Source organism: Malaclemys terrapin, chromosome 11 (genome assembly GCF_027887155.1).
Source record: "Malaclemys terrapin pileata isolate rMalTer1 chromosome 11, rMalTer1.hap1, whole genome shotgun sequence".
Classification (NCBI taxonomy): Eukaryota; Metazoa; Chordata; order Testudines; family Emydidae; genus Malaclemys; species Malaclemys terrapin.
In genome coordinates, this window is record NC_071515.1 from 29,162,033 (window position 1) to 29,186,539 (window position 24,507).

At 41.8% G+C, this 24,507-nt stretch overlaps 1 protein-coding gene across 3 annotated transcripts in view; it reads left to right on the forward strand.

Annotated features, from left to right (window-relative positions):
- Nucleotides 1-24,507, forward strand: part of HIBCH (3-hydroxyisobutyryl-CoA hydrolase) — a 98,438-nt gene that overhangs the window by 65,728 nt on the left and 8,203 nt on the right. For all 3 annotated transcript variants that reach the window (XR_008446700.1, XM_054044569.1, XM_054044568.1), the window contains 4 exons: nucleotides 127-185; nucleotides 2,105-2,186; nucleotides 19,183-19,302; nucleotides 20,414-20,447. Coding sequence is in view for 2 of the 3 variants with exons in the window: in XM_054044569.1 (XP_053900544.1) it covers nucleotides 127-185; nucleotides 2,105-2,186; nucleotides 19,183-19,302; nucleotides 20,414-20,447 (295 nt within the window). In the remaining variant the exon portion in view is untranslated. The remainder of the gene's footprint in view (nucleotides 1-126; nucleotides 186-2,104; nucleotides 2,187-19,182; nucleotides 19,303-20,413; nucleotides 20,448-24,507) is intronic.

The window sequence follows — 24,507 nt, forward strand, 5'->3', positions numbered from 1 at the left end:
GAGCTATCTGCATAGGCTTTTCTGTAGTGCAAATCAATATAGTATTTCAGGACCAGTGATGGGCTTTTAAAGTTTTCAAATAGGCTGAGACAGAACCAAGTGAAAGATATATTTTCTTTTAAATAGTGCAAAATTGATCAAGAGAAGCAGTTCGTACTTGATGAACATATGGACAAGATTAACAGGTACTCTATCATTCTTTCCTCTTACCTCTTGTGTGGAAGATTTGCATTAATATTTATGTTTACTGGATTTAACAGGTTATGTAATAACAGACCAGGCTCTAGCCTTTTTTAACATCTGTTTTTGTAGGGTTCTTGACCTAGTAGGACTTATTACTTACCTATGGTCTTCTACATATTACAGGTGTTCTTGGCTGTTTCAGTGAGAAAAGTAACTTTTGATAAATGTTGCTATAGTCATTAAATCCCTTGTTTGTCAGTTTGTCACTCTTGTACATAACTGCCCTATAACACGTTAAAACAAAGACACTTGAAAATTGGAATTTAGGATTTTGGGGGGCAAAGGACAGAATATGTGTGTAATTCTTTGGGTATTGAGATGGAGCTACATCTGTGACCAGTTTTGTGCAGCTGAGTACCAAAAAGAGGTTGATGGATGGAAGCCAGGGAACACCACCAACAAAAAAATAAGCCTAGTAGGATAGATTTATGAGGAGAAGCTGAGATAATAATATATGGATAGCTTGAACAACTGAGATGTTATAGTTCTTTACAGATATTTTATGAGTGTAAACAGCAGTCAGAATAAAATTGATACCATAGGGATTATAAATACATAGATAAAACAAAAGTAGAAGTTTTAGAATTAATATCAGTATTCCCAACTGAGGTTTATTTGAATGTGAAATAGTCTTGAAAGGGAAATGGAGGAAACCTCATCAGTATAGAAAAATAGTCTGAACAAAGCAGGAGAGACTATATTGTTTATTATTTGTATTACCATAGCACCTAGGAGCCCCAGTCATAGACCATGGCCCCACTGCACTTGGTACCACACAAACACAGAATAAAAAGAGAGTCCCTGCCCGAAAGAGTTTACAATCTAAGTATAAGAGAAGAGACAACAGATGGTTACGGACAGACTGATGGGGGAGTGCAAGGAAACAATGAGACAGCATTGGTCAGTATGATAGCAGTTGTCAAGTGTTTTGTAGGCTTCACAAAAAAAGAGAGTTTTAAGGAGGGTTTTGAGGGAAGTTAATTACAGTAGAACCTCAGAGTTATGAACTGACTGGTCAACCACACCCCTCATTTGGAACTAAAGTACACGATCAGGCAGTGGAGACACACACAAAAAAAAAAAGCAAATATTGTACAGAACTGTACTGTGTTAAACATAAACTCCTAAAAAAAAGGGGGGAAAGTTTAAAAAAAGATTTGACAGGGTAAGGAAACTGTTTCTGTACTTGTTTAATTTAAATTAAGATGGTTAAAAGCAGCATTTTTCTCCTGCATAGTAGTTTCAAAGCTGTATTAAGTCCATGGTCAGTTGTAAACTTTTGAAAGAACCACCATAATGTTTTGTTCAGAGTTACAAACATTTCAGAGTTACGAATCACCTCCATTCCCAAGGTGTTTGTAACTCTGAGGTTCTATTGTAGTTAGTTTTGTGGATGTTTACAGGTAGCTTCTCCCTAGTGTGAAGGGAAGCATAGAAGAAATTATTTGAAAATTTTACAAGTGGGTGATTGGAGGCGGGAGCTGTCCTTTCAGCACTGAATGAGAGATGATGGATCATAAAGGGCCTTGAAAATGAAGATGAGTAACTTATATTTGTTATGATAAAGTGAGGGAGCCCATGGAGGGATGCAAAGAGAGTGTGAGATGGTCAAAATGATGGCTAAGTAAATTACCTTTGCAGCTGCATTCTGAATGGATATGTGTAAAGCAAGATTTTATTTATTGAGGCCAGGGAAAAGGATGTTGCAGTAATTGAGATGAGATAGTGTAGAGAATCAGTCTGATGATCTAGTTAAGCTATTCTGTTTTTAATGTCTGTGAGTTCTCATTACTTCACAGGCAGGAAGAAGGGTGGAATCACATTTAGGTCATATGAGGCTTTTCTTGTTTTTATTTTTTAGTTTGTTTTCAGCAAACACCATGGAGGAAATCATTCAAAATTTGAAGCAGGATGGTTCTCCTTTTGCTCTTAAGCAGCTAGAGGTAATGTTTAGTTATATATTTTTACTTTTATAATTAAGTCTTAAGGATTGATTTTGATCTCACTGAAACTTGTGTAAGTCTGGTGCAACTGCATTAAGGCCAGTGGAGTTACATTGGTGTAAAGCTGGTGTGATAGCAGGCTCAGGCCCTTAAGATCCAATTCTTAGTCCTTTAGGACTTAGTCAGTAGGACTACCCACACATGTAACTGTAGGATCACAACCTAAATCTTCATATTTATTGTAAAACAGTTTTACTCTGCACAAATTTTACTTCATATCTACTCCTGACCATATATACACCTCCTCTCTGGTCATAAAAGGTTTGGTGGTAATGGAGGTTCTCTTTGTACTTTTCTTTTGTTGCTCTGGAATGATATGTAAAAAATGTGCCAAACTCAGTGTTTTCCAAATTAATTCAGTGGCGCACTTCACACTCCAGTACGCAGAAAAAAGTAATCTCTATTCATGTGTTTATTTAGTCATATGGGATCTTCGAATTTTCCGTCCTTTATTACTCTCAAAGTGGATTTACTTTGCTGACCTGTGGAAAAACTGTTCTAGGGTCAATTCAAATATTGAATAATATTGGGTAGAACTCAGGCATTTCTCAAGGAAAACTTTGATACTAATGCAGGATTATAGCTAAGGGCAGAAATGCTGCTCTTGTACAAATGTCTAACATGTATTCCTCTCACCCTCCCTTGAACCTACAGTATATAAGACATATAATAACAGTATCATTAACTCTCTGAGGCAGACTGGAAATAAATGTCTTAAAATTATCAAAGAATGTACCTGAGGTAACAGATGTAATTGTCTGAGGTCAGACTAGAAGATCACACTGATCCCTTCTGGCCTTGGAATCTATAAATTATTTTTTAGCAGCCTCATGGGTTGTAACCAATAAGCATTTGGCCAATCTAGGGTTTTTGTGGACAGTCAAAATATTGACCATGGTAATATTTTTGCATTTTCACAGATTATATTGACAATCTTCTTCATAGAAAAATGTGAATTAAGAGAAACATCTCTCTAAAGAAGGGAATTTTAGAAGCCACCTGCATAGTGAGCGTTATGCTCAGTATTTAAAAGAAAAAGTTTAATCTATTTTACTACACAACATTAAACAAAAGGGGAAACTTAATATTTCACTTTTATGTGGCTCCTGTGAAGGAGGATTGTTGGTCTAATGGTTAGGGCAGTAGCTGGGACTCAGGAGATTGGGGTTCAGTTCCCTGCTCCACCATAGACTTCCTGTCTCCCTAGGCCTCATTTCCCCATCTGTAAAATGAGAACATAGATTTCCCCCTATCTCTCAGGGATGTTGTGAGGAGAACTACAGTAAAGATTATGAGGCGCTCAGATACTATGGTGGTGGGGCCATATAAAACAGATACCTAAAATAGATCAACCCACTCAGTTGTATTTATAATCTGTTGAACTGCAATAGGATATTGTAAACCCCTTTTACAATATCATTGTAGAACTATGTTTAACTTGACGATGATAAAATTAACTTTTGTGGAGGCTGACAGACCATCAAGGATTATTTAACGATGGCTTTTTCTAAGCATGTAGTTATGGAACTATAAAATAATGAAATCTAGTGGAATTGTTTGATAGAGAACATAGTGTATTAAGGACGTTACAACATTTTCTGTGTTCAAAATACAGTTCACATTATCAAGACTAGAAGTGCTTTCTTATTGGCATATAGTCACTATCCAGGCCCTGTATATTCCACGTAGGGTGACCAGATGTCTCGATTTTATAGGGACAGTCCCGATTTTTGGGTCTTTTTCTTATATAGGCTCCTATTACCCCCTACCCCGTCCCGATTTTTCACATTTGCTGTCTGGTCGCCCTAATTCCACGATCCCATAACTACCAGATTTGCTGCAGAATTCACCCCCTTGCTGCACAATCTGACCTATTTAAACCCAAAATTTAAGTTCTCAGTCCTTATGGTTGTGGAGATTACATGTGTTTCACATTTTTGAGGTTAACTGATGCAGCATCAGCTGTCTTCAAGAAGAGCCTATGTACTAGTAAACAAAGGCCCTGTGCCTTTAAAAAGAATATTTTCCCTCTGTTTCTTCAATTTGTTTGTGCATTTAATAGCACTCGATATATAGTAGATGATGGTGTTTCCCCTCTATGGTTGGTTAATGGCTGATTCTTGTTCCTCGGGCTTGATACAGTAGTTACTGGGTGATGGTCTATAGCCTCTGTTATACAGCAGTTCCGAGCAGGTGATTATGATGGTCCCTTCTGGCCTTGAAACCAATGAATCCTGCAAATACTTTATAAGATTTAGTGTTTATTACTGTGAATAATCCCTTTATTTTAACTGAATTACAGTAGAAACCCTATGCCCACTAGTAAGTGTCCAGAGGATCAGGGCCTTTGTTTCCCCTTTTGCTTTTGTCAGTCTTTCACACAGCCACAGAACAAGAAACATTTTTAACAATAGGAAAATGATTATAAGACCACAAGCATTCCCAAGAGCAGGGGTCGGCAACGTTTGGCACGCAGCTCGCCAGGGTAAGCACCCTGGCGGGCTGGGCCAGTTTATTTACCTGCTGACATGGCAGGTTCGGCCGATCGCAGCCCCCACTAGCCGCGGTTCGCCGTCCCGGGCACATCCCTCACCTGCGCAGCTTCCTGCTGCCCCCATTGGCCCGGGACGGCGAACCGCGGCCACTGGGGGCCACGATCGGCTGAACCTGCCGCGTCAGCAGGTAAATAAACTGGCCCGGCCCGCCAGGGTGCTTACCCTGGCGAGCCGCGTGCCAAACGTTGCCGACCCCTGCCCTACAGGGAACTCAGGGATCTATATAATACCTGAAACTACTTTTAACCTTTTTGTTTGTTTGTTTGTTTGTTTGTTGTTTAAATTGACTAGATTTCCAATTGTGGTGTCACTTTAACTGCAAAATTCAAAGATGTAAGAGAATTATAGTATAAATATTATTTGTTGCAAAAAGGAAGCATGATGAGAGGATTCACAAATAAAACATTAATTTGATACTTTTGAAAAACATTCCTGATGTTTATAAGTTTTCTGGCTGTAGACAGAATCCAGTGAAAATTATCTGAACCTATTTTGAATTCAACTAACTAGCGTGCTGCTTAGAGGTTTAAGGAGGCATCCCATGCATTCTGCCATTTATTTTCCACTGCTATGGGTTTACAGATAGAGTTAGTTACCCATTCTCTTGGATTAAAACAAAAGTTATTTAAAAAAACAAAAAGACTGCTTTTTTAACTGAAATATGTGATCTCCCCTGTTTTAGACTAACTCCAGTATGAAAGCCTCTTGTTAACATGACTGGCCTTGGGACTTCTGAGGTTACAGGCAGTAGAGTCCAGTGTCACTCCTGGGTCAGAAATAAGAGATTTTGAAAGACTGAATAGCTCAGGGAATTGGTAATAAGATATAGAGTCATTCAAATCCAGCCCAGGGAAATTATGACCAAAAGTCATTAACATCTGATGGCTATTTGGTGGCTTGCGTGAAATGAGTCAGTTTCTAAGTATTCATAGATTCTAGGACTGGAAGGGACCTCGAGAGGTCATCGAGTCCAGTCCCCTGCCCTCATGGCAGGACCAAATACTGTCTAGACCATCCCGGATAGACATTTATCTAACGTACTCTTAAATATCTCCAGAGATGGAGATTCCACAACCTCCCTAGGCAGTGTATTATAGACATCTTACAAAAATACCATTGCTGTTGCCATTAACTGGTACCTTAACTGGCAGACTCAACTCAGAGGCCAAGGATTGAACGTGCATATGATCATTTTTTCCTCAAGGAGAGTGATATCTCCAGGTCAGAATGGTGGCATAGTGGTGATGTATTGTGGAGAAAATTATGTTGCCACTACCATGTTGTTGAAGAATAGAAAGCTTGTCTACAGGGTTAAGGGGTGAGAGGTTTTAGAGTGAAATTGTCACCAACAGCAATAGCCGCCTCTAGTTTACTTGATGTATTAATTACTTTTGGCAAACTGAATCCCATTTGTATGTAATCTTTTTATCCTGGTGCCTCCTCTGGGCTGCTTGTTAGTGAGTTCTGTGGAACCTTGAAAGTTTCAATAATTGTTGCTTTCCTTCCTCCTTTAAAATACTGGAAGTGGGACAGTGAGAAACCATACTTTAAAAACAAAAACTAAGACAGCAATCACATCTCAATATACATTCACAGCAATTCAGCCATAGTTACCTGGTAACCAGTGAAAGGCGGGTTAGAAAGGTAAGAAGAGCCAAACAAAAGGAAGAAACAATGGACATGTCAGCTGCTGGGACAGTGGTTGGAAAGCTGGTGCAATAATGCATTCTCCTGAGCTGGCTTCTCAAAATTCCTACTTCATTTCTAGTCTGCAGAAATGACTCTCAGTCCCTTATAAAAAAAAAAAATCAGGTATTAGCTTTAGAAGATGTTCATTTACATTTTGCTTGTTAAAAGCACACACACTTAAAAAATACCAAGCAATATCATAACCCCAGTATCCTGGCCAGATTCCAGTTTGGGTAATCAGTTCTGCATAGCTCAGATTGCCCTTTTCATATCATTTGGATACGCTGCTCTTTTTCACTTCCTGACATAAACTCTTATGTCTAGTGTTGTGAACTGATAATCAGTGCAGTCTCACTTCACCCTGTTCATGATGGCATTTCATTCTCCCATATGTCGGGCTGTACAGATGATATAAAATAGAGCCTTGTGTTGCAAGCACTTAATGCACATGGGTAACTTTACTTGTATTAAGTGTTTGCAGAACTGCTACCTGTGGAAGGGTGGCATCACTGCTGGTGGGCTCCCCTTGTGGCTGCATGTAGCCGCTCTTTCTGCTGTAGCATGGTGTGCCTCCTGCCAATGTTCAGTCTGGTCCGGTGCGGGTCTCTTTTCTCATGACTTGGCCCTCCAGCCAGGTCACATTTTAGTTCCACCCCTTCCAGGGTAACAAAAAGTCCAGCAACTTTACATCAGGTTTTCAGCCCTTGACTCTGGGTCCCCTGGTCCTTACATCTTCTTGTCCCCAGGGCTTTCACGAGTCCTCATCCCCTTATACAAGGAGAAAGTTCATTCACTGGTGAGTGATAGGGGAACTTAGGCCCTCCCACTTCTCTGGGTGTCAGCCCAGGGACCCTATAGTGAAAAGACAAGGTTTATCTATTCAAACCCATTCTGTGCTACCTTCCCTGAACGTCTTCCTACCTCAACCTGTCAACAGGCCTTTCCTACGGCTCCTTCTTGGGCCCACTGTGTACCTGTATTTTTCTCAGACTCTCAGGGTATATCTACATTGCAATTAGATACCCATGGCTGGCCTGTACCAGCTGACTTGGGTTCGCAGGGTTTGGACAGTAGGTTTATTTAACAGCAGCCTGAGCCCAGAAGTCTATACTGCAGTTAAACGGCCCTGCTGCAGCCCAAGCTCAAGTCAGCTGGCCCGGGAAGGAGCTGTAGGAAAAGCCTGTTGACAGGCTGAGGTAGCCACGGGTGTCTAATTGCAGTGTAGATATACCCTCAGAGGTTTCATACTTCATAACTTACAGGATTCTTCCAAACCGAAAGTACAAACTTAAACCACTTCCACCCTACCCAGGCTTGAATGTGAGTCCTTCTGGAGGCTTCCTAGATACTCTGCTTCTTTCTTCTATCAAACCATTCCCACAGTGCAGGAACTCCCAGCCTCATCTTTTCTGGGTCTATCACTAGCTGACCATTCTGTCTTTTTAAGGAAACTTGACTCCTTTCCAGGTGACCCTTCTAACCAACCTTCTTAACACCTGTTCAGGTGCCAACAGGTAGGTTAATTGAGTTCTGAAGCTCTCATTAACCCTCTTAGTGGGATAGAGATCCTATCACAGTACCATAGTTTGTAAAATGCTTTGGGATTCTGTAGAAGAAAGGACTATATAAGTGTCAGTCATTGTCATCTTCCCTATTAAGAAATTTACAGTACATGGTTTTGTTAAATACTACAGTACAGCATAGTTATTTAATTGAAAATTTGTGCCTAAAAGACATTTAATCATTATGACTCTTATGTTTACTGGATCTAAATTAGTAGCTCAAACTTATTTCTCTTTTAGGCTGAAAATTGGCTCAAGTGGTCTTCAAAAATAGTCAAAAAAGCTGAAACCTTATATTCAGGATATGAACACAGGGTAACATCTAGTGAGACAAGGCGGTGTGTTCCTGGTACAAAGAGCAGTATAGTTTATAATTTATAAGAGCTGTATAATATTTCATAATAATTTAATAATGTTATTGTTGACCTAAATTCCCAAACTGTATGTATTTTTTAAAAAAGGTACAAAACCAGGTCTGATTTTTTTTAGTAAAAAATAGCAGATATTTCTGTGCTTAAATTGTGTAATTAATGTTTTTACTGAAAAACTCAGCTGAAGACAGCAGACAAGTCAGGAAAGTATAGCTGATTATAGTTATTTGTATGTGAAAATCAGTCTCTCTCTCTTTAAACCACAGCTGATCCAGTCTGGATCAGAATTGTTGAAGTAGTTTACAGTACGTGCAAATGTATAGACCAAAAACCTGCTGGACATTAACTTACAGGAGAGTTTACATATTCTAAATAGGGAGCACATGATGGTGTGATCTAAAAGGTTTACTGGCCTGAATTTAGGATGACCAGATTACTTATGAGTGAGTTATGACGGTCATCCCAAATGACTGTTCATGAAACCTTTACATCACCCTACCTCATCATATTAAGGATTCTACATGTGCTACATGTTATAGGAAACTTTTTTCAAGTGTTTTAGGCAATTATAAAAATATCTATTGACACAGCTTTTTGTATCACTCCACCTGTATGTCTGCATGCCTTAATTGCCATGGACCAGATCCTGCATCCAGCAAAAGCTTCCATTGACTTCAGTGGGTATTGGATTAGGCCCCAAGTGACTAATTGTACATGGTACAGAGGGAGCCATAAAAGTCTCCTAACCCAGAATAGCATTTTTACATATTAAAAGCAGAAAAGTGAATAGGACACTGGGCATGGGGCCAGGTGTTTGGCTACTTCTCCAGTAGTTTTGCCCAGCTGGCCAAGGGCCATTCCAGTTCCCTGGGTGCACTTCTGTTGCCCTGGCCGTGCCTCAGTCGGGGCTCAGAAGGGGTGGCATACGCCCAGCTAAGTTGGCCCTACACCACCTAGATGGTTCCCCATGCTGGCGTCAGCCCCAGGAAGCTGGTTAAGCCAGCTTGGAGGTTGTCTTTCTATCAGGGGGCAAAGCAAAGTAGCCCTAGCATGAGTGAGAATCTGACCTAATGATATCCCTTTCTTCTGGAATTTCTTCTCTTTCCTTTATCCTTCTTCAGCTTCTAGAATTAGTTGCCCTCTGCCTTTTTCAATATTAAATTTCACTTCAGACTGATTTTTCCTTCTCTTCTTTTTTCCCCTGAATCCTTTTCTTTCCCTATGTTCCTTACCTCTTCTCCTTGGTTTTTTTCTCCATGTTCTTCCATCCTTCCTCTTTCTTTCCTGCTCCCCCTTGATACTTGTAGACATTTACATGTCTCTTCATCTGCCCGCAACATTCTGCCACTGAAACACCGATAGTCACCCCCTGCCTCAGCCACTCTTACACGCACACCTCTCAACACACGTGTACACCCACCCACCCAACCCACACAGACAGCCATGCACCCACCACTTGCCCTTTTGACTACACACAAACCCCTCCATGCACTCACAAGGTTTGTGTCTGCATTTGTGCAGTGGGGGTAGGGTGATGGGTATGAAATTATCAATACATTCATTTGTCTTGACGCTTAACAGTAGTGGTTAGGTTTCTGCACGTGTGCATGCTTTGTCCTTCCCCCTCCGTTCCATGGCTTCCTCTTACACTGCTTCCAGGTCAGTACTCCCCCGCTCCTCTCCTGGATTGTTATAGGCACCCACTTACCTACTTTCTGGCTCTCTTTGCGTTTCCTCCTTCTCCAAGCACTGGCTGTAGAGTGGAGCAGTTAAGGACCTGGAACAGGAAGCCATTCTGCCCACTTGCAGTGCCCTTCTGCAGGGTGGAAAAAGGAGGTGTAGCCTCAGCACCACCACTTCTTCCTCCCCTGCAGCCAGTGACCGCTGAATAGGTGGGAGGAGGAGCACTGACAGACAGACAGACAGTGCAGCGTTCAGGGAGGAAGAGCAGCACAGGAGAGGAAGAGGAGCAGCAGAACCTTTAAGCTGTTCTATCCTTTTAAAATGAAAGCTTTCATCCTTGACAAAGATTCTCATAGACTTTAAGGCCAGAAAGGACCATCATGATCGTTTGGTCTGACCACCTTGCACATCACAGGCCACAGAACTTCACCCACCCATTCCTACAGTAGACTCCATAACCTCTGGCTGAGTTGCTGAAGTCCTCAAATCATGATTTAAAGACTTCAAGTGACAGAGAATCCACTATTTACTCTAGTTCAAATCAATACGTGACCCATGATCCATGTTGCACAGGAAGGTGAAACCCCCCCAGTGTCTCCGCCACTCTGCTGTACTTATGGTTGGGACGGATTTCTCCCCCAGGTCAATAGGTTAGACACTGAGCACGTGGGCGAGACCCAGCAGCCAGACACCTGGGAAAGAATTCTCTGCAGTAACTCAGAACCCTCCCCTCTAGTGTCCCATCTCCAGGCCATTTAGAGATATTTGCTAATAGCAGGCCATATGCAATTCTAGAAAACCCCATCATAACATCCCCTCCAGAAAACATATCAAGCTCAGTCTTGAAGCCAGTTAGTTCTTTTGCCGCTACTGCTCCCCTTGGAAGGCTGTTCCAGATCTTCACTCCCCTGATTGTTAGAAATCTTAGTTTAATTTCAAGCCTAAACTTGTTGATGGCTAGTTTATATGCATTTGTTCTTGCGCCAGCATTGTCTAACTGTCGTTTTGAAACATGGCTAGCTCAAAGCACATTAATGAACTGCTAATATGCATCAGCAGGATGCACACAGACAGTTACATGCAGAAGGCTAGCACAGGTAGATTCACACCCCAATTAGCCATCATCTGATCATTCTTGTAGATAGGTTTTGAGTGATGGGTTTTTTAGACTAACCTTTCGTTGATAGATTTCTTACATAGCAAGAGTCAGGAGGGTTGGCTAAAGGTCTGTAAATTGATTTAGAGGGCGAAATCCTGGCCCCTTTGAATTCAGTAGTAATCCTTCCACCAAGTTCAATAGGGCCAAAATTTCACCCCAGATACTGAGATTCTGATACACTGTATGAAATCCTGGCCCTAATGAAAACCATGGGGCTTTGCTATCTGTTTGAGTGGGACGAGGATTTCACCGTTGGTGTCTAGATACTACAGTGGCATATTACAGATAGCTTAGATAAAATTTAATTTGTTCAGTGTCTACAGGAATAAATACAAATTTTGTGTTTGCGTTGTTTGTATATTGATAAATTAAAGTGGTAAATAAGGAAGAGGATGGCTCAGTGCTACAGAGTAACCTGGATCACTTTAAGCTGGAGACAAGCCAACAATATGTATTTTAATACAGCCAAATGTAAGCGTACATCTAGGAGCAAAGAATGTAGGCCATACTTACAGGATGGGGGACTATCTTGGGAAGCAGTGACTCTGAAAAAGATTTGGGGGTCATGGTGGATAGTCAGCTGAATGTGATCTCCCAGTGCAACGTTATGGCCAAAAGGTTAATGCGATCGTTGGATGCATAAACAGGGAGATCTCAAGTAGAACTACAGGTTATTTTACCTTTGTATTGGGCACTACTAGAATACTCTGTCCAGTGCTGGTGTCCACAATTCAAAAAGGATATTGAAAAATTGGTTAGAGTTCAGAGAAGAGCCAAGAGAATAATTAAGGATTAGAAAACCTGCTTTACAGAGATAGACTCAAGGAACTCAGTCTATTAGCTTAATAAGGAGAAAGTTAAAGGGTGACTTGATCACAGTCTGTAAATACCTCCATGGAGAACAAATATTTGATAATGGGCTCTTTAATCTAGCAAACATATAATTAAAATTATTCACACATCGAAGGCCATAGAACTCCCCACAGATTTTTAATGGTGGGTGTAATTAACCATTGGAACAATAAGGGTTGTGGTGGATTCTCCATCAGTGACCATTTTAAAATCAAGATTGGATGTTTTTCTAAGAGAGATGCTCTCGGAATAATTTTGAGTGAGTTCTATGGCCCGTGTTGTACAGCAGGTCACATTACGTGATCACAGTGGCCCCTTCTGGCCTTAGAATCTATTAATGTATAGCTATTATGGTGCATCATGGACAGGGTATGGTTATTCCGTAGGCATTATTGAAAATCAAATGCAGACTATATTATTCTGGAAGTATTAGGCCTTTGATGTGCAAGTTATTTTAGTGTTAATAAAGTGGAACTAATAGCACTGGCAATGATCCAGGTATACTGCAGGCAGTTGCACTGCTGGCTGTCCAGCTCTTGCCAGTGCAATCCTGACATACAGTATCGCTGTTTTCCTGAATCAGAATATGGTCGAATGGGCACTCTTAATGAGGCCACTATGCAACTGAGCTACAATATCAAGAAGTGATGACAAAACCTGAAAACTGTCAGAGCTGTCATTTGACTGTAGCTAATTGATATTTTTTAAAGTGTCCTTCAGGACAAACTTACCTCAGCATATGAGAGAATGGTGTTGTGTTGTCATGACATTCATGAAGTGGTATTGAATTGTAGCAATACCTCACAACCAACACTGCTCCCTCTAAAAGACATTTTGAAACACTTTAGTGTCCTATAAACTTGTCTCACAGGCTATGAGACCCCTTGTCAAAATGAGGGTGATTGCTTTATTTTAAAATCAAGTTGGGAGACAAACACCAACTTGTGAAAGTTCAGATACTTATAAGAGATGTGTGAGAGGGATGAAGGGGGCAAGACAGTCTGGATTCAGGAATTCCCTCCATTAATGTATGGATCCGTGAAAGCTGGACTCTCCGCTGGTGCACCCCTTCATGTCCTCTATAGCACCCCCTGATAAAGCTGGCAACGGCCCGGCAGTGGTCTGACTCTTCTTATGACTCAGCCCTATGGACAGATCATGTTTTAGTCTTACCCTTTACAGGGTAACAGAAAGTGCAGCAAAGGAATTCAGCCTGATTTGGGGCCCAGGGACCCCACACGTTTCTCTCAGGTTTTCAATTGTCCATATCCCCTTCTCATGAGTGGCCTCCCACCACCAACTCCACTGGCAGCTGGTAGGGGTACCCAGGTCCACCCACTACACTGGGTTCAAGTCCAGGGACCCTATAATTAGAAGCCAAGGGCTTCTTCATCATACTTCTTTCTACTGCCTCCCTGGACTTCTTCCTCTTGTAGTCTCTTTTTCAGGCCTTCTCCCCACACCCTCTCTAGGGTCACCCTTTTCTCAGGGCAAGAACTCACAGGGCTCTAGCCTGGAATTCCTCAACAAAATCCTAAACCAGGGGTGGGCAAACTTTTTGGCCCGAGGGCCACATTGGGGTTGCAAAACTGTATGGAGGGCCGGGTAGGGAAGGCTGTGCCTCCCCAAACAGCCTGGTGCCCACCTCCTATCCGCCCCCTCCCACATCCCACTCCCTGACTGCCCCCCCCAGAACCTCTGACCTATCAAACCCTCCCGGCTCCCAGTCCCCCGATTGCTCTGACCCCTATCCACACCCCTGCCCCTTGACAGGGCCCCTGGGATGCCACCTCTGACCCCTATCCAACCCCCCCTGTTCCCCGTCCCCTGACCCCTATCCACACCCCCGCCCCCTGACAGGTCCCCCCTAGGACTCCCATACTTATCCAACCCCACCCCCATCCCCTAACCACCCCCCAGAACCTCCACCCCCATCCAACCACCCCCTGCTTCCTGTCCCCTGACTGCCCCCCGGGACCACCTGCCCCTTATCCAACCCCCTGGCCCCGGCCCCCATACCATGCAGGTCAGAGCAGCATGTCTGGCTGCTGCGCCGTCCAGAGCCAAACACACTGCTCAGCAGGAGCGCACAACCCCACCGCCCTGTGCAGCAGCATGGCTGCAGGGGAGGGGGAGGGGGTGCAGTGGGGGAGGGGCCGGCCTCCCCGGCCGGGAGCTCAAGGGCTGGGCAGGACGGTCCCATGGGCCGTAGTTTGCCTACCTCTATCCTAAACCAACAGCACAAACATAACCCACTTCTCCCCTCCTCAGACTTGATCCATCTCCATTCCTCAACTGAGCACCATCCAGGGCTTTCTCCTTGGAAGTCCAGGTCCTGCCCCATTATCAGGGTTCACCACCAGAGCTTGCTCCATCCCACTGGCTTCTCTGTATCTCTGCTGCCTCTTGTCAGACTTTGTTACTCAGGAGAGAATTCCAGAGCCAACTCTCCCCATAAACTTCCTCTGTAACCCACCCAGTCTCTCCACTCTCTCACACCAAACAAGGCACTGAAGTATTTTTTCCAACTCTCCCTACAGCCTCCTTCTCATCTGTGCTTCCTTTCTTTATAGTCACCACCCGGTGCCTGGCCCACCCTGCAGGTGCAGTCAGATGGGTTAACTGGCCTTTCAGACCCACATTAACCCATTCAGAGCCAGGATTGAGGCTATATGCCATCACAAGATCCTATTGGATTACAGTAACAAGCTAATAATAAAAGCAGCAAAGAAAACACAGACAGCCCTCCCCAAAACTCTAAGCTTATTGCACCTGAATTACCAGAGTTCCCATCAGCATTTCAGAAGAGCAATTCCTGATGTGCCAACAGAAAAATTTAGCCATACAGTTCCTTTTAAATTGTTTTCCTTTAGTCTGCTGGATAGGGCAGCATTTTCCTTCTTATCATTCTTAATTCAACCAACAGAAACCTTATGAGTTCATCTCAGATTAATAGAGGTGACTGGTCTCTCTTTTAGCAAGCCAGTAACGAGTGTCTCCTCCCTATTCTAAGGGGAAGTGCCACATTAGACACCAGTATTTTCCTTTTTAAGCTTAGAAATCCAGCGAAGATTATGTTTTCCTGATATAGCAGTATGGAGTTTACTACTTTAGCTACTTGGGATGAGAAAGAGCTTGAAAAATGTTGAATAGTTTGAAGAAAAAACCCGCCACATATTACTCATTCATACAGGGGAGAGTAACCTTGATTCCTTGAGCTCAATTAAACTTAAAATGAGTTAACAGGGGAAACCTCAGATTAATAAAACACTTTGGGTGGGATTCACAAAAGTACTTAGGCCCTACTACCCAAATTTAGGTGCCTAAGTATCAGGTTTAGGCACCTCAGTCCCAACTTCTGCCAAGCCCTGTAGATGCCTAAACTCGGTGTCTACGTTTTTCAAAATAAAAGTTCCCTCAGCACCCATGTTTCTGCCTCTGAGCACATGCACTGTTGCCCTCCTGTAGGTATCTGGACACCTATCTCCTGCCTAAGCCTCAGAGTGATTCATAAACCAGGAGCAGACAGGCGTTTAGCCACCTGAGTTGCCTGTGGAGCCAAATCTTGTAGGGGCCTCTGAGCATACCTACCAGATCAGCTCCATTCAGAATTGATGTGGGGGAGGGTGCTCTCTCTCAACTTTTAGCCAAGTGGTTAGAGCACTTGTGTGGGAAGTGAGAGACCCAGGTTCAATTTCCTCCTCTTCCAGAGGAGGCTAAAAATTATAAGGTGGCGGCAGCAGCCGCACCGCCACCTCCTCTGGTTGTTTTATCTGTAGTGAGGCAGGCGCCTAACTCTCTTGCTCAAACACAGCTTAGGTGCCTGATTCCAGGCAGCAGGTTCCCATTTGTGGATCGCTAAGATGACATAGGCACCTCCCTGCAGCCTGGACTTCAGCAGCTCCCTGAGATCAGGCAGGGCTGAACACACACTCTTCTCGTTGGCATCTCGTTGGCTAGCTTAGGCAGAGCCTCACCTAGTGTGCTGGCTTTGTGGATTGCATTTTAAGGTGCCTGTCTTTCCCCATTCATTGTCTAGGGAGCCTAAGCGTCTAATTTGGCCTTGTGGATTTCAGTGTTATTCCTGTGACTTCCTAGGCACTGTGACCCTCAGTGTTGCAATGCCTAAATTCCTTTGTAGATCCCAGCTTTGTCGCCTCTTTCGCTTAATATAGTAAGGTTTTTCACTCCCAGTTCTCCCGGCAGGACATAATTAACTCTTCATCTCTCTAACTAACCCTTTCGTTTCTTTCTCCCTTACAGCTGAGGGGAAAAGTTTACTTCTGTCACCCATCTCAAACAAACAAACAACCCTCTTCTTCCCAGAAAACCTGAAACTGGATGCTATGGGGCATATGAGAAACTTTCTTAGCAACCTATATTTTGTGACTGAAAGGGAGCAATTCTTCTATTGCAGCTGTTATTTCTGGGAGGACTCCATTCCTTACACTTACTTTCCTCACCGTACAATGATAAAGTTCTGACGATTAATGGTGTTGCAAATCCAACTTGCAGTATGTAGGACTGCTACACTGAAATAAAGATGATCCCATGAAAAATGGAATGGGTGGCAACGGCCTTCATAAGACCTTATCGGCATCCCATATTTCTCCCTCACAATGCAATCTGTTCCTCTTCGATTTTGTTCCTCAGATCTGATCTTCCTCTTATACTATCAGTTCATTTATAGATACATTGGTGACTCATTTTTGCTGCGTTACACCCACCTTTTGTGCTTCTTTTTCTTTCCCTTTCCTCTATTCTCTACAAGATTTATAGCAATGCTCTCTCCACCTCCAACCTCTTTGGCAGCCTCTGTGTGCATTAGCTTAGTAAACTGCTGTTTTCAAATCTTTCCTGCTTCAGTGCTCCCCTTGATCAGTGTGCCCCACAATGCACTGTGCATATTTCACCCAGGGAAACTCGTAGGTGTCCAGAATTTTGAATATAACATCTGGTCTGGTCCCAGCAAAGATTTCCAGATCACACAAGAGTTTGCCACTGAGCAAAGGGGTAAAGGGCCCTATGTGGAAATGGGGCCAGGAAGAGAAAAGGAAATTAAGGGAAAAAAGGGAAATTAAGGCAGCTTTATTAGGAATCACTGAACAGGTCTGAAGAGCAGCAAATTGCAGTCAGGGTGGGTGAATGAGGGAGGGAGGTAGAGGAGCTAAAGTACAAAAAAACAGCTACGGATCTGTGATAATTCATGGAATTATGGAAGTTATCAGTTCAAGCCAGGATGTATTTTTTTCAAACCATTTCCCCAAGCTTGACTTTCAAACCAGCTGATGGATACATGCAGAACTGTGATAAAACTTGAATCGCTAGTTACTAGGATCTACCTTCCACAGCAGTTGAGTTAGTAGACATAAGTAAACAGGCAGACAAGGGTATTACTCTCTAGGAGCTGTCATCTGGAGGGAGAGAGAATGAGAAATCAGAGCAGTGAGGAGCAGAAAATTTCTTGGTGTTAATAACTGGAAATCTGCTATTTCAGTCTGTGGATTAAGAGCTTAATATCCTCACTGATAATATGAATAGGTAAATCTTACCATCTGCCACTTTCCATTGTAGTAATAAGCAATCTTTTGTAAATCAGAGCATACTATTGTGGTATGAATGGTGTGAATCGTTTATTCATGCTTACATAAAATCCTTAAGTTTTAAGATTTTAAAAAATACAGTCAAGCTGTGGAACTCTTTGCCAGAATATGTTGTGAAGGCCAAGACTATAACAGGGTTCAAAAAAGAGCTAGATAAATTCATGGAGGATAGGTCCATAATGGCTATTAGCGAGGATGGGCAGGGATGGTGTCGCTAGCCTCTGTTTGCCAGAAGCTGGGAATGGGTAACAGAATATGGATCACTTGATGATGACCTGTTCTTTTCATTCCCTCTGAAGCACCTGGCATTGGCCACTGTCGGAAGACAGGAGACTGGGTTAGATGGACCATTGGTCTGACCTAGAATGGCCGTTCTTATGTTCTTATTAATCACCTACTTGTCATAATTAAAAAATAGAACTCCTGTTTACATTCCTTTCTCCAAGGAAATTTTTGGAGCTCAGTTCTAATTCCTTAACTATGTTTTTTCATTCATCTGGCACATGGTCTGTTTTTAATTGAAAGTTACTCATGAGTGATAGGCTTCTGACAATTGTTTGTTTGTTTGTTTATTTAAATTAAAAAGACACTATCTTTTTTTTTTTTTTTTTTTTTAAACTTAAATGTTGGGACAACACACATATTCCCATATTATTCTGAACATTGCACTAAACAAAACCTGAATACTGTATCCATAGCTTACCTGCAAGATCTCTTGTAGCTGCAGATGATGGAAATAATGATCAGAGTTTTAAAATGTTTTGGAACTTGTGCCTGTAATTCTTAAATGTGTAATAGTTCATACTGAACTGATATAAAAGGCCAAATTCTGCTCTCATGTACCCTAGTATGAATCAAGAAGTCCACTGACAAATCAAATTAGTCTAGATTTGAGCCCCAGTCCTGCAAACTACTCCTTAGGGGTGGAATGTGTGCCTGCATAGAACTCAGGTTCCCGTGAGGGTCTGCCTGGGCACATGTGTCCCTGTGTGGAGTAGGTTGCCAGTTTAGTGCCTGAGCCCTGTCTTCACAGGATAGACTTCTGTTCTCTATCAAAAGAGGGGCTGTAGTACTGAAAAACAATTCACAAGAGAAAAATAAAAGATTAAGGAACAGCAGGGACTATTTTGAAGTCACTTGGAAGCCTGCTAGAAATCAGTGGTATTTCAGTGCTATTTTTATATGCCATAGATAAAAGATTAGGGAAGGGGGAATAACAGAGATTTTTGGGCAAATTAACATGATTTTGTATAGCAGCATGGCAGAGGTGGGTTTGTAAGAGTTACGTAGAGGTGGAGAGGACAGGGCAGATAAGCTTAGGGAGGATGGAAGTGCTAGAGTATTGCCGAGTGTTGTTTTGTATCATTACACCTGTAATAAAATAACCGTTTGTCTTCATTTTTGAAAACCATTTAACCAAAAATCTAATACAGAAAAAAATGAAGTTTAATGTCTTCCACAGACAATTAATAAAATGTCACCGACGTCCTTAAAAATGACTTTGAGACAACTTAGAGAAGGAGCTTCCATGAACTTGCAAGATGTACTAACTATGGAATACAGACTGAGCCAGGCATGCATGGTAAGAAAAAAGTAGAAAACATTTGCCCCTTCCAGACATGAGGAGCTGGTTGCCCACTTTTGCAATGCCATACTAATTATACCAACAAATATAGCTGAGAAATATATCACTGTCAGTATCTTAGTGGTGTCTTTGTTCAAAATGGCAGTTTCCATTTGTTTGCCTGCTTGTGCAACTGGAAGGAAAGGTAGCCAGCAAAACAAGGTTATAGGAGGGACAGTGGTTTACTAAGAAAAATATAGTGAAGCTACAATATGGAGAATTAAATAATAAGTAGTGTACAGTACTTAGCTTGGTGAAGTAGTTCTGGTGCAGCAGCATAGTTGTCTGAATGAAACCCTGTACGATTCCTGACAGGAAGCCTGCTCTGTTAATTTAGTCACTTTTTCTCATATAAAATATGAAATGACATAAAAATATTATTTTTGAATTGATAGTTTTGTTTAAGATAGACCTTGGAAATGTGTGGCATGCCTCATTCGCACTGAAATTATCATTACTCCCTTCCTCAAATGAGTATTGTCACTCCATTTCTAATAAAACACAATCAGGATTTGATAGAACATAATTATTTAACTGAAAAGTGTGATAAGCATACACAGTACATCACAAAACAAATGAAGACAAGGGCTCTGCCTTGAGGAGTTTACAGTCTAAAGACCAATCCTGTAAGCCTCATTGTGTGGAACTCCCATACAGTGTCAATGTGATGTGCCATGGAAGGATGATATGACCATAATTCAGTCAACCACAGTGCACAAGACAGCAGTTCAAATGATAGGAGGTTTGGAGCTATGTTAGTAAGATGGATCAGTATAGGAAGATTTTGGATGGGAGGAGAGCACTTGGTGGATGGACTCAGAAGGTTGTTCCAAACATAGGGTGTAGCATGAAAGAAGGTGCAAAAGCCAGAATTGAGGGAAGAGACAAGGGAGCAGTTAGGTGAGAACATCCACAGGAGTGTAATAAGAGTAAGAGAACAAGACGAGAGCAGTGGAAGTGGAGTTGGGTAGAGGCTTGTGTAACATGGACTTGATACAGAAACAAGGAGCCCCCAGTGAAAGGGGGGTGAAATGGAATGTATTGTTTTACATGTTTCTTTGTCTTTCAGAGTGGCCATGACTTCTATGAAGGTGTTCGAGCAGGTAAGGATGCACACCAGAAAGATCACTTAAAGTTAATAGTGGGTAAAACACATTGCTTTATTGCTCATTTGTAGATATAAGTAAAAGTGCAGCAGTTTGGTTGACAGTAATATCCAGTACCATCATCTTAGTGAATATGGTCAATACATTAATTTATCCTACTCATTGTATTCCCTCCATGCAGCCATAGATTGCCAGCTGGCCTGTCGTCATTCTGTAACACGATAGAAAAAGGCTTTCTTGTGAATATAAAGTATTTTTAGTGTTTTATACATGTGTTCCCCTTGCACCATTAACTGCTAGCACAGCACCATGAAAACATTTGCACCAGGGCATCTGAAAGGAACAAGATATATCCAGTGTGGGCAATAATGAGCAATGACGATGTGAAGCATGATCTACCATCACTCATGCATTCAGTTCGGTTCTGGTGTCAGCCAGAGTGCTAGGTAGTCAGACCATTTACAAAATCAAAAGGTAACGTTAGCAACAGACACATTGGTTGTTTCAGGGTAGAAGCACACTCATTAGCACAGGAACTATTTTTGGCAAATGTCTCATATATTATCATTACCTAAATCTTACCATAGAAAACATTCCTGGGTACATAAACTTTTGATGTTTTTTTAACCATTTCTCAGTATTATGTAGGCAGGAAAGGAACCGGCAGCAAACAGCGAGGCTTTTGTCTATTGGATTGATCTGGGAGTCAGACTAAGGTTCTCTCCTCAGCTCTACCATTGAGTCACTATGTGATCTTGTGCAAGCCTCTCAGTCTTTGTGTCTCAGTTTCCCCATCTGTAAAATGGGACTCGGTGGTAAGAGCTGATGCACGTAGCACAGCATGAGACACCTATGGAGATGGTTTCCTAAGGAGATTACAGTGTAAGACAGCAGATCTAGTTAAGACTGAGGGACCCAGATGAGATTTTAATTCAGAATTTAATTAATTTAAATATTATCTCCTTTTCTCTAATAATCCTTATCTACCTTTGTAAAGCAATTTAAGCTCTGTGGATGAAGGGTGTTAAATGTTAACTATTAATAAAGGAATCTCAGGCATCTTACCATATCTATCAAAGGACAGGTATGGCTTCATTGTGCTAGCTAACAAGAGAAGGAAACATGCACAATTTAAAAGATGCTGTTCCTAGAATATGTTCTAAATCTATGGGAAAATATGCACAATCCCCGAGATATATCTGTCTGGAAAATGGCAGTCCTCACTGAGAGGCCAAGAGAGAGAGTCAAGCAGTAGACGTGATTCTCATTTGTAATGCACAAGGTCATTAAAATCATCTGGGAACTGGGTAGAGGACGGAGACAGATTACTTGTCCCACTGTTCAAGATAACCACACAGATCGCTGATTGAGAAACAAGCATCAAGGGGCAACAGCTGGGAAACTTCCATTTGCTGCATAGTATCTCTTTCTTGTGTGTGTTATAGCACGATTACATGATGATTAGAATAGGCCTACGGGTAATAGAAAATATTCAGATTTCATTGTGCAATATATAACTGGCAATTTTATCAATTGCTCTTGAATCATTTTTTACCCCAAGCTGCCCCCTACTCGCACTGAGTAGTGCCTTACTCTGTGAATAATCTCCCTGAAATCACTAAGACCACTTGTCAGATAAGGTGCTTATTTAATGTGAGGAAGGGTGGCAGAAACTGGCCCTTAAAGATGAACTGTAATGTTTTTTTCCATATATACACACACACACACACACACCATTAACAGCTTGATCTTTCAAGGTGCTGAGCACCCTCAACGCCCATGAAGATGCTCAGCACCTCACAGGATCAAACCCTACTTGAATAATATGTGGATGTAAAAATTAGAACAATATTCTTAAGTGGTTGCCATTAAAAGACAGCATTTGCCAAGTTACACAGAGGAGTATCATAGATAACAAAGATTTGCCCTATATGAAAAAAAAAATTCTAAGGTATTGAGTGGCACGTGTGATTAGTTGCAATAGCACAGGTAGCTAGGCAGAAATGTATGTGTGGAATTTTCAAAACAATTTTTAGGTCTGGCTGTTACTGGTTTCACATCGCCATCACTGCAAATGGTTGTAGTGCTGTTGCTTTCCATCCTGGAGAACAGACATTCTTCTGACATAGGGCTTGTCCCTGAGAAGTGCTGAGCACTTCTCCCAGTAAGTGGGAGCGGCTGTGCAAATCCCATTAAAGCCAATGCGAGTTTCAGGTGCTAATCACCTCTTAACATCTGTCTGTAATCAAATGCATGAGGGTCTACAGAGCTTGTTCTTTGGAGGTCAGATATTTACTAGTATTAAAAGTGGAGTTCATGTTAAATCAATGTTAACTTAATAACAAGGAATGAACTTGCCTTTAATCAGCTGTGGAAGTCTCCCAACTTTCTCATCTGTTCAACAACACTTCTTTCCCCCCAATATCAAGCCAGATGAAAACTTTCTGTTTCTTGAGTCATTTTAATTGATACTATTTGAGAACATTTTAACAACCCAGATTCTGTGATTATGGAATGTTTGGTTTCCATTGAAGAAGGCAAACTGTGGCTACTTGGATAAAGATTTAGAAAGGCAAAGCCCTGGGGTCAAAAATCTTTTAGAAATCTGGCCTATGAAACAACACTGCTAACTGGCAATCAGCTGCAGCAACAAGCAAGGGAAGAAAAAAAGTATGTTTAGGGTGAACAGGGTTAGCTGTGATATGTCAGGCAGTCCTCAGAGTTTTGAAATTAGCCTGAAAAGGAAAGTGCTAGTTTTAAGCATAAGAAAAGGAGCTTCCTGCTAGTTGTTGTCTCCTGTTTACTGGATGAAACCTATCTTGTGCACATAGCCTCCATTATCTCCAAGAGCAAAGGCTGTAGGGAAACAAGTTCTGCAACCCTAACTCCCTGGCTGTCCAAGTCATATTTGGTTTCAGCTATGGTTGAAGATGTCCATAAGTAACCCTGATAAAATTCCAGCCCAGTTAAGTGTGGTCACTGAGCCTACCGCACTCCTTTCAGGTCTAACTTAACCTGCCTCCTAAAGGACAAGAGAGTGAACATATTTGCTACAGCAGCAGATCTAAGGCCTCTGGGGGTGGCACTAGCCCTCCCCTCTTCAATAAATAAATGAGTAAATGCTCCAGGCGTATAATACTTGTTAAGCTACGTGTCCTGAGACTTCATGGATTGAGGTCAGGCAGGACCATTATAATTATGTAGTTTGAGCTCCAATATAACACAGGCCATATGTGTAAATAAGAAGAATAGTTTGACTGCACAGTGGTGTAAAGGACAGGAAGTTTTCTGTGCCACACACAGAACTGGTTGTTGTGAGGCTGGCTTGAATGTTCTAGAGGCAGCCACCGTGTTTCAGGAGGTGGAAACTGAACCAGCACACACTTTGAATGTTAACAGCAGAATGATTGATTTGTTTTTCTCCCCTGGAAGCAGCAGCATAGCTGCTTCATTCAAACCCGTACAGTAGATTACCCTCTTTTGCAAATTAAAATTCCTGTAGCCATAATATTAACCTTTGAGGAACAAGGTTGAAAGGCTTTCTGCCCACTATCTAATGAGTTCATGACTGGTGCTTAAAATAAGAAAGTCCAAGTCAATATGATCAGAGTAAAACTGAAGAACATCTTTTCTTTTCATGTGAATACATTTTTTAAATTTAAATGTGGAGGGCTTTTATTTTTCAATAACGTATTTAGTCAAATCATTGAGCTACATAATCAGACCTTTAAGAGTTCCCTGAAATTGTATACAGAGGAATCAAAGATCTTGAAATTCCATTCAGATTTTTTTCTACACCATATGATATTGTTTATTGTTCCTTTCTGCTGGGGGCAGTCTCTTTCTGGTTATTTAAAAGTCTCTTCTACTAACATATCAGTAACAGTAATTAGCCTCTGATTAGCTCATCTCCAGCTATATGTAAGAGCTCCACCTGGAATTTAAATTTCTTACTTTACCTTCTCTTTTTTCCTAACTAAGATCAATTTCTTCTCCTGGTCTGTTGGGAATGGATCTCTGCGTCATGTTTTCTTGTGTTATATTTTTGCATATTGCC